The 10909-nt window shown below is 44.3% G+C and overlaps 1 protein-coding gene across 1 annotated transcript in view; it reads left to right on the forward strand.

Annotated features, from left to right (window-relative positions):
- Positions 1-773: 773 nt before the first annotated feature.
- LOC116386104 (DNA-binding protein SATB2-like) overlaps positions 774-10909 on the forward strand; it is a 14426-nt gene continuing 4290 nt past the window's right edge. Inside the window, exons 1-8 of the mRNA XM_031852098.1 lie at positions 774-835; positions 4393-4599; positions 5633-5821; positions 7627-7753; positions 7932-8055; positions 8703-8805; positions 10038-10088; positions 10291-10799. Coding sequence (XP_031707958.1) covers positions 4437-4599; positions 5633-5821; positions 7627-7753; positions 7932-8055; positions 8703-8805; positions 10038-10088; positions 10291-10799 — 1266 coding nt within the window. The 5' untranslated portion in view covers positions 774-835; positions 4393-4436. The remainder of the gene's footprint in view (positions 836-4392; positions 4600-5632; positions 5822-7626; positions 7754-7931; positions 8056-8702; positions 8806-10037; positions 10089-10290; positions 10800-10909) is intronic.

Genomic DNA, 10909 nt, shown 5'->3' on the forward strand with positions numbered 1-10909 from the left:
TTGAACAAGCACACGAGTTTTAATGCAGCATTACAATCAGTCTGCGCAGTGACATTAAATCTGTGGTGTTTAGATTTTTAATCCCACCCGACTGAGGAAAAAAGTGAGATTTTAATCATTTGTCTTCGCAGGTAATATCGTCAAATACAATTCCTAAGTCTACCTGTCATTTATGAAACTAAAACAGCTTTAATGATGAAACATTTGACTTTCTTTAAGCGGGTTACATCCCAAAAATATAAATAGACAACGAGTTAGAGTTGGATGCGTGTTTTTGTCCCCTTTCAATCCTTTAACTTGAGTTTTTCTGCACCGGCAGACGATCCGCTCCACTCTGATCATTTATGACTTATTGTAAATGTGTGAATCTCTTCAGCGTGTCTCAGAATGGTGACGTTGTTTCACATGAATCTTTTCTCTCTCTCCTCCTGTTCGCTGCCATCACGACATCTGGGCAAATTAATTCTCCTTTCTAAATCGGTGATCGCATTATTCATTTAGTGCAGGACTTTGAGTAAAGGTAGAGAGACATTAAAGGGTTTTTTAACCACATGCTTCACAACTTCTACTGTGTCAGTCTCTCTTTGGGTTTCCCTCCCTCCCTCCTTCCCTTCCCTCCCTCCCTCCCTCCACATGTGTCACTTTACTGCTCTTTGCTCAGCAGGCAGCAGCAGTGTGCCCTCATCACTCCTCGTCTTCATATCTCCTCGCTGGTTCTGCCGGAGCAGCGTTTTTCTGACACAAAGGGGGGAAAGCGTGACTCTCAGGCTGGATTCTCTCCTTCTCACCAATGGATGGAGTTTATTCCCCAGCCGGCACAGCGACTTCCTGAAAAGTGAGTGAGAACTTGATTGGAAGTACAGATGAAATAGTTCATAAAGAAGGAATATACCTTCTTATGTGCACACATATTTAAATGTGATTTAAACGATTTGGTTTTATTACAGGAACGTTAACTTTAACTCTAACGTTGACCATGAAAACTCTCATTAGTTGACAATAATAAATATTTATAAATACAGAAATGTCTTTTTATGTATATGAATAAATATCTTTTTGATATTTCAGTTAAAGATGAAGTACATAAGTATTTGCATTATTAAATTTTTGGTTCACAGTAAAGCAATACCGTAATAGTCTGTTTGTATTTGATCAAATGTGAGGTAAATAACCTAATAATCTTAAAGGAGTGACTCTCACAGTCTTTTATTGCTTTACAAAGAATAATAACTTGACACACATTCAACTGAATATATGTAATATGATAAGATACATTTAAAAAGGTAAAAGGGAGATTTAAATACGACAATGTATTGTCATAACGTTGGAGTTATAACAATACATTTTTAAAGGTATTCACCATATTAAAATCATAAAGACACGTCTTATTTCTAATACTTAGACTGTCTAAGGTTTGAAAGTTGATAAAAAGGTATTATTAGATAGATTTAATATTGCTTCCAGAGATGCTAATATCCGTAACGTAAATGTTGCTTTTGGGAAGCGAAGACGGTTCAGACTTAACGACAATAAAGTGATTAAACGTGTGTGTCGAATTCCCCAGAATGTCTTTACAATTAGTGTCTATTTGCAGATAAGGAGTCATAAATAATGGACGGGTTATTATTTCATCTCTGTTGAAACAAGTTGTAAACTATCAGCAATCCATCCGTTTAATAATGAATATAACTAATATGATATAGTGTCATGATATTAAGTATTTAAGGGCACACTGTTTGTCTGTTGAAGCCAAACAAACTCTAAAAATCATGATAGTGACAATAAATATTGTTGACTTCAATGTTCTTCTTTTACTGGATACAGGCCGTAAACTCAAAAGTGAATTTATATTTATATTATACTGAACAAAACCTAAACTGAACCAACATATTTTAACCCTCAATAACCACTGCTTTGTGCAGTTTCCTAGTACACAATCTAAACTTCTGTTTACATCCAGTGTTTCCTGTGTTCATCCCAAACTTGTAGGTGTCACCAGACCCCAAAATGATTTCTACTGAACTAAACTGTAGTCCAGTTTAACTCGAGGAGCCCGTGAACTCTCTTCAGGGCTCCTGGGAGAATCCACAGTTCATTTAATATCTAAAATGCCGTTAAAGGCCCCTTGAAGCCTGTAAATTAGACCCTGATGAATCTGCTGCAGGAGGCTTTTCTGTGATTTGTCAGTCGGAGTCTACTGAGTGTGACTGTACATTTGGCCTCCATGTGTGCTAGTAAAGTCTGTGGTCTCCTGAAGTGCTCTCATGTGTGTGAACGAGTGTGTGAAAGAAGTAACAAGGCCCCAGCCCTTCTTTTTGTTTTACTGCATTAATGATGTAAAAGTATATTAGCCCACTAAAGTTATTTACATGAAAATGCACATATATGAAGTCATAATGAAGAAAAACAACAGAATGAGGAATAAAAGCCAATAATAAGGAGACAAGGAGGAAATATGTTTGTTAAAAGCAGAAGCACAAACTGCAGGAGAGAGAAAGCAGCGTATGTTCGCGCTCTCATCTCTCATTCAAATGTGTGATGGAGCCTGGTCCTGCACTCTTAAATTACATTTAAAGAGTTTAATCGTCATTGTGTCCTCGTTCGGTGTGTGTTGAATGACTGAGACGGATGAAAAAGCACTTTTTAGGGGGAAACATATTTCTTTTTGGGGGGGGGGGTTTCTGACATTATTTTGTTTTTGGTGGCCTGGAAACTGCTCCGCGATCGTGAAGTCAGTTTTATGATAAAGGATTAATAGGAAAATTAGCAAAGGCAGTGTGGGAGGGACAGCTGCGTCCAGAGGGACCGAGATCAGCAGTGACATGGTGGTCCTTTAGGAACAAAACTGCTTTTTAATCATATATTATAGAAAAACAATTGTTGTCAGTTATTGTGCAAAACAATTCCAGTGTTGGTGTTGGCCTTCGATAGCTTTTGTTCTTCTCCTACGTTGTTTATCTGATGGCCGGTGTGTTAAAGAAGTTGGTGGAAGAGGAAGTGCGAGCTAGCAGCTTCCCCTTGCTCCCAGTGTTTGTGCTACGCTCGGCTAATCACGTCCCAATCCCCCTGTGCAGGTGAGACGAACGCGGATGAATCGATGTGTCTACTCGTCAGTTTTTGTCTGGAAAGTTATATCAAACACATATAAACTATTTGATTTGAACAAATCAATGAAATACATTATTTAATCATGCAATGCCTCAGTTAGAGTGTTCATTCTCTCTCAGCTTGTGATGGACGGGCTATTTTCAGCAGCTAATAATTGGCCATGTGTGTTTTATTATAGTCAGGTGTCGCTGCTGGCTTTACGGTCATACCGGTGGAAACCACACAGCGGAGAGGGCACACGGCTCTCCCAAAGATACCGTGCAGAGTGTATTCAGCCATGCATGATATGATATATATATATATATATATGCTTTGAGGCTGTTTAATGTTTTTTTAAATGGAGTTCTCTGACAGTAAAAGAAACCTTTTTATAGTCCTGAAACCACATGGAGCTGAGATGTAAACATCACTTTTTACATGTTTAAATGCCGATACTTTGGACATAAATGAGCCTCAGCAGATTACAGTATAGGAGTCCTGTGGGTAAGATGAGAAACTGAAATATTCATATTTGACAATATCATCTTTTAGAGGACTAGTTTGACAGCTTGGGAAACATACTTATGTTCTTATGTAGGAAGGTTCACTCTCCTATTATACCGCTTTGTCGAATACTTGATTCTGAAGCGATAAAATCATTTTAAAAGCAATATTTTGCGTCAGATTATTGCTTTCTGTCGTAAGTAGCCGTGTAATAAGCGTGACAAAGTGCAGCGAGCCGGTTATTATTAGGAAATAAAGCCCTTGAAGACCCTCATCTCTCTGCATAAACACTGGAGGCCGACTTCCTGTCGTCTCTGCTGACTCGTCACACCGTCATGTCAACTTGCACAGTAAAGTTGTACAACAGTACAACACGTTACAGTCGGTGTTCATACAACTTCTATTATTAAAAAAAGACTTTTGTTTGTTAACATTTCCAGCGTAATTCTATGTTTTCCTTGGTTGTATTTCTACAGAGTGCATTGTCTGTCATTATAACGTGTGTCGTTTACTCCGATGTGTCCAAACAGAGAATAATGAACTCGTCTGTATTTAGTCTGACTGACCTGTGATCGGTCCCAGATGCCTCTGACTCTCGTGTCTGTTGTGGTCGTCGCTGCCTCTCTTGTATGTGAACAACAAAGAAATGAACAAAGCGACCGGTTGTTGATGAAACCGCCTCTAATGGCTCCTCACTGTCAACACTGGCTGAGTGTGAAATATGATATATATTATATATACAGTGTGAAGGTGCATTTGAACTTGTTTCAGTTGTTTCCTTTGCTTGATGTCTCCTCCCAGCTTCCCACTCTGTACTGGGGGCTCCTGCTGGAGTTTTCGGGGTGATGGAGCAGCGCGGGGGAACGGAGAGCCCCGGCCTTCGGGACAGCGCCAGCCCGGAGGAGAGAGGGGAAAGCCCGCCGTGCAAGTCGAGCCGCCTGGAGGTCAACGGCAGCCCGGCGGCTCCGCGGATCAGACAGAACGGCACGCCGCTGAGGCCGCTGGGAGGTGAGGCCGTCACACAAACTTTTTCGTAAAACCACAACGTCATCTTGCATAGTAAAGTATAACTGTAGGCGTGTTAAGAACCTAAATAAGTTCCACTTAACCACACAAGATGTGACATGAATTTAAAGTAGTATCAAGACTTTTGTGGAGGATGTCGGTGTCTCCGGTCCGTGGGTGGGTCGTCCTTATTCACCGGTATTGCAGAGCTGCATGTAAACTTTAAAATACCTAACACAGAAAACACTCACGCACAAATGCCCATTATTCTCTCATGCAGTTGAGAACATCATCATGCATCATCACACAAACATTGTAACAGGACACACACACATATTCGGCTGCCTCCCTCCACCCTTCCCCTGAGCGGTTGTCTTATTGGCCGATAGCATGCCTGACGCTGCTGCGGTTTGGCTCTGTCGCCGCCTCGTCAGGAGGAGGATTGATCGCCCGTTAATTAGCCGGTCCTGTGGGACGGAGCGGTGGACTTGGATGGGTGTGAACGGATCCAAGAGGAGCTCTCGGGACTCGCCCAATAACGAGTCAGCGTTCATGGCATCGCTCCTGAGCTCTGAGTGACACAGATATCATGTCCGGCGCTTTAAGAAGCAAGTCTTATTCGTTGTGGGTTTCTACAAATACAGTTGTACAATCTTACACCGATTGCCCAGTTTAGTCTTCCCCTGAGACCACCACGCAGCACCGACGCTGACACACTGCCAACTGACAAACAGGAAGCTTCAAAATCCTCCAAAAACGTTCCTCGCTGCCCGATTTGTGCCTTGAAATGTAATTTTCTAAAAGAAGCTCCAGGCTACTACTTTGACAGTCTGAACCAACCTTTTAGACTGATGCTGCTGCTATCATAAACAGCTGTAAGTGCATTTATCTGGAGGCTATCTGGAGGCACCCAGACATGCTTGACCTGTCTTTTACGGAAACTTTAAGCAACTTCCACTTCCTGGAAAGAGGACAGACGACACAAACACACACGGTAGCTTCTCCTGTAACTCTCTTGTCTCTGTCCGTCTGCCAGGTTTGATGATCCCGGTCTACTGCGTGGTGGAGCATGCAGCAAACGGGGGCGTAGCCGGCGACTGCGAGGGGCACGGCGACCGCCACGCTGAGTTTGTGCTGGTTCATAAAGACGTCCTCTTCACGCAGCTGGTGGAGACGGCACTGGCCGCTCTGGGATACTCACACAGCTCAGCTGTACAGGCAAGTGGTAAGTAGAGTCTGTGTCCAAGTGATTACTAAAGATAGGAGACTATGCAACAACAGTTGTACATTATTGGGAGACATAGAGTGCAAAAAGAATCCCTTTGACCTGCTGAAACCTGATGTTTTTAGCTGCTACAGGCATTTTGTTAGCGTTTCAGCCCCTGGTTGCATATTGTGGATGAGGGAAACATCTCATGTTTCAGTCTTTCTTATAATATTGATGAGAAATTAATTATTTCCAGCAGTGGTTTAACAGAGCACGACTGGTTTCCAGATGGGTGGGGTTTCGCCACATGGGCACAGAGAAGGTATTTACCAAGAAGGTATTTTAAAGATAAACCCGACTGCAGATCAGATGTGAGTCAGTTCACCCGCCTGGCAGCACGGAAGTTCAACCAAAACTTTTTCTCATCATTTTGAGATCAAAACAAGAAGGCAGACAACATCCAGTCGACTGAGAAACAACAGCCTCCACACACACACACACACACACACAAACACACACACACACACACACACACACAGAGAGCATGGCAGTTTGACATTCCTGGTGTGTCCCGTAAACACAGGGCGCTCTAACCAAGTGGCCGACGCCCTGCGACCCCCGCCTCTCCCAAATGGCTAGGTTTTGTTCTGAGAAATAAGCCTTTTCTTTTCAAATAAATAATTTTTGGCTGGAGTCGTGCATTTTTTCCCCCAGTGTGGTCACAACCAAAATTATACAGAGTCTCTTCTATTTTCTTCTGCCATTGAATTGCATCTTGCATATCTTTGGCTGGACTAGTATTTTTAAACTGGCAGGGGGGGGGGGGCAAGTTTTAATTAACTTGCACATTATGCCGAATTAAAAAGAAGTTATTTCTTATTTAGGGTACATGGTTACTGCTCTGGATTTAACATGAGCTTAGGTGAATTGCTGAATTAAATATAACTGAAGTTCGTGTTTCGGGACGCATTCACTGATATTACTCACTTAGAAATAAACATTTACCGTATTTGAGGGCTTGCAAACCGCCAGAGTTTCCCAGAAACAACCCAAACTTTATTTTAAGAACCATACAGCACAATATCTCTCCACCGAATTATTTTTAACATACGCTAAAATATTCACTTGCACTGACAACATAACTTCATTTCACACTTTGGGCCAGGAAGAGTTTACAATGTGAAAGTAAGGTCTGTGATTCATATCAGCGACCTGTTGATGACATGTTGAAGTATTCAAAATCATTACTAAAGCAAAGTCAGCTGCAGGACACAGAAGAACTGCCAGATATGAGGATAGAACACGGTGCAGTGAGACAGGAGAGCAGTGACCTCACTGTTTATTCAGAGCATCAACAGCTCAGTCTTTAATGCCGAGCTGATTTTACATTTCTCCTCTGATTAATCAACTGGGGAGTCCCAAGAGAACAGCCTTTGTTCTTTTGCCCCTATCACCACCATCCTCATGCAATGAAGACGCACACACACACACACACACACACACACATGAAGGAGGCTGGCAGGCCAGGCAGGGTCTGTGTTTGATTTAGCCGATCCTAACGCGATTAGGCCTGTTTAGATTTGCGCTTCCAGTCACGGTTGTTGGAAGGTTTGGGGAATGTTCAACCCAGGATGATGCTCCAAGACTGGGATGGTCGTCTGTTAAACTCCCCAACACACACACACACACACACACACACAAGCAGATTAGGTCTACATCAATAAGAGAACATGAAAACTAGATTTTCTGACATTTAAATATTTTATTAAACAGACGCATGCTTTAGTTTTATGTGTATGTGTGTGTTTGTTTGTGTTCTCCAGGCATCATTAAAGTGGGCCAGTGGAAGCCGATGCCCATCCACTACCTAACAGACGCTCCAGAGGCAACCGTGGCTGACATGCTGCTGGAGGTCTACCACATGGTCACACTGCGGATCCTACTGCACAGGTTTAAATGATTATTATTTAGCTTTTAAAGAAAGAAGAGCAGCAAACAATGACGAAAAGCTCCGAGCGGGGACAAAAGAGTTAATAGCCTTTAACTTAAAGCCGACTGTTGGTGGATTTGACAGCCTCTGCTTTAAGTGAATGAGTTTGTACAATAACAAAGCGTCTCACGTGTGCAGCTTTGCGCGGCTGGAGGAGCTGCCGTCAGAGCAGTGGACCCACGCCACGGTGAGGAACGCCCTCAAAGAGCTGCTCCGAGAGACCAACCAGAGCGCGCTGGCCAAGGAGTGTCCCCTCTCCCAGGTATGTGCTCACCTCAGCTACACCGAATACAGTCTCCACAGAATCAGACGGTAGATCACCTCTTTTCCATTAGATATCAATGTCAATCTGGGTTCGATTGTGTTTCTGTCACACACACGGATAGCCGAGATGCTGCTAAGTATTTTCTCTAAACACATGTGGTTTCATCATCAGTTCACCACACAGAGCACTGTGTAATCTCTCTCTAACACACACACACACACACACACACACACACACACACACACACACACAAGTATTGATACCGTCCCATGGGAAAGGATGCAAACACGCACACCTCAATTATCCTCCTCACACACACCCTGCAGTCATTAGACTTGAGAGTGTGTCATTTTCAACTTGTGATTTATACGCAGGACTTAGTCATGATGTAATTAGTGATTAGGAGAAGTGTGTGGGTGGTGTGTGTGTGTGTGTGTTTACAGCCTGACTCATGTGAGTTTTAATCCTCAGTGCTTCCCATGTTGAGCTTCCACTGCTCGTGTAGAAGTGACCACAGTGCATGCTGGGAAAGGGGAGCTTGTCATGCAAAGAGCAAGAATCAATAATAAACTGATTACGAGTGTCGCAGGTTTTGTATTTTAGCTGCGACATGTTTATTGTATATGTTCCTGTGTTTCTGTCAGAGTATGATCTCAGCGATAGTCAACAGTTCCTACTACATCAACGTCTCCACCTCTAAGTGCCAGGAGTTTGGACGCTGGTACAAGAGGTACAAACGCATCAAAGGTAACTCCAAAGGTGTGAAGCAGCTGAGCGCACACAAAGAAAATCAGTCATTTTGGCCTTAAATCAAGTCTGATATTAATCTTTCTGGCATGAAGTGAAAAGATGAATGAACAGCTGAATAGAAATTTGTATTATAACTTTTACGTGTGCACGTAATCGCAGTCTGTCGCAGGTGTCGCTTCACTTGGGTGGAGGCTTTGTGCTGCTCAGTAACTCCCCCGTTCAGTGCCGGCCCGTCCGTGAGCAGTTCATTGTCACGCGTTTCCTTGTTAAACTCTCCCACGTTGTTAAAAACTTCTCCCGTTTTAGCGAGCAACTCTTTAGTGCACCTCAACCATCAACTCTTCAGCTGTTTATACTTTATTGGCCTCACGTTGCTTTGAGAAGTGGAGACTGTCGGAGCTCTTTTTCAAGCTGACACTCACTGCTTATCACGACTCCACTCAACGTGACTCACCTGCCTGGCCGCCTTTTGTTTTTCTGATTTAGTTGCTTTTGATGTTTTTTCGGGAAGTTTTTCCCCATTCATCTGTCCACCCCCTGTGTGTGTGTGTCAGCCTGCATGTGTCTAATCTGCTGCATGAGACGTCTGTCACTGACAGCTCTCAGTAGGACCGAACTGTCACACATGGTTTGCATTAATGTCACCCTTAATACACATGACAAAACTAAATGCTCTTAACTCCTAATGGAAAACAGCAGCAGCCCCCCCCCCCCCCCCCCCCCAACACACACACACACGCCAGCAAAAGCCAGGAACAAGAGCTCCTCTTACACTCGCTCTACACACACGCACTGGGAAGGTAAAAATCTGAAGGCCTGCCAAACCTCACTCCAACTTTTATTCCCCTAATAACCTAAAATGCGACTCTCAACTGAACCCGGCAGACGCGTAACAAGAAGCAGATTTGTGTGGAGACGAGCAGAGTGGCCGCTCGGAAAGCAGAAAAGTTCAATGCGGTGATGAAGAGGACACACTTATTTGATCTTAATAGTGGAGACAGTAAAAGGGACAATAGGACTTTGTGGTAATGAGATCATCCTCTGAATCATTCGACCAGCAGTCCTACTTTTTCTACACATAAGGGACCCCCAGACCCCTGCTTCCCCTTCTCAAAACGCCTGATTTAGGCTGTAGCCGCATGCAGGAATGTTATTGTGTTCGAACAATTGGTAGATGTTTGAGTGTGTAACTAAATATACTTACACCTTTGATATCCCCCCCCCCCCAGGTGAATACATTGAGAACATGTGGTCAGCTCAGGATAAATCAGATATTAAAGGTACGTTCATCTTTTATGGATACTGACATAATGACATAATGCACCTTGTGAGGACTTCAGTGACCAAATGAAAGGACTAGAACTTAGACTGCAGCTGGATTAAAAGGTGAAAGGCCCGATCTGCTGCTTTCATATTAGTAACACAAACCTGTGTGTGTGTGTGTGTGTGTGTGTGTGTGTGTGTGTGTGTGTGGTGACACAGTGGAGAGGGATTTGGACCTGAGCATCCTCAGCCAGCGACCTCCCTTACTCTTACCCTCCCCCACCCATTTGGGCTCCCTGGGCGGCCCCGGAGCTCTGTCCATCAAGAGTGGCCTCGGGGACACCCAGCCTCAACGTCTGCCTCACCCCGCCAGCCAGCACCACCCGGGTGCACCGCTGCGTCCTCTCCTGGGCCACGGCGGGCTCCTGCACCCCCAGCTCTCCCCTCAGCTCGTCCGTCAGCAGCTCGCCATGGCCCACCTCATCAACCAGCAGCTAGCCGTTAGCCGCTTGCTCGCACACCAGCACCCACAGGGAGTCAACCAGCAGTTCCTCCACCACCCTCCCATCCCGCGCACCTGCAAGGGCTCCGGGGCCACCACCGAGCCCGGCCTCAACTGCTCGGGGCCCGAAGTCTCCTTCAGCATTTACCAGCATGTCAGGAACGAACTGAAGAGGGCCAGCATTTCTCAGGCGGTGTTTGCCCGCGTGGCTTTTAACCGCACACAGGTAAACTGAAACACACGACCTTACTGTTACCAGAGAGGATGCACTTACGTTAACGCTCACTCCTGTGTGTGTGTGTGTGTGTGTGTGTGTGTGTGTGTGTGTGTGTGTGT

This window comes from Anarrhichthys ocellatus, unplaced genomic scaffold (assembly GCF_004355925.1).
Source record: "Anarrhichthys ocellatus isolate YVR2014 unplaced genomic scaffold, GSC_Weel_1.0 scaffold12, whole genome shotgun sequence".
NCBI lineage: Eukaryota > Metazoa > Chordata > Actinopteri > Perciformes > Anarhichadidae > Anarrhichthys > Anarrhichthys ocellatus.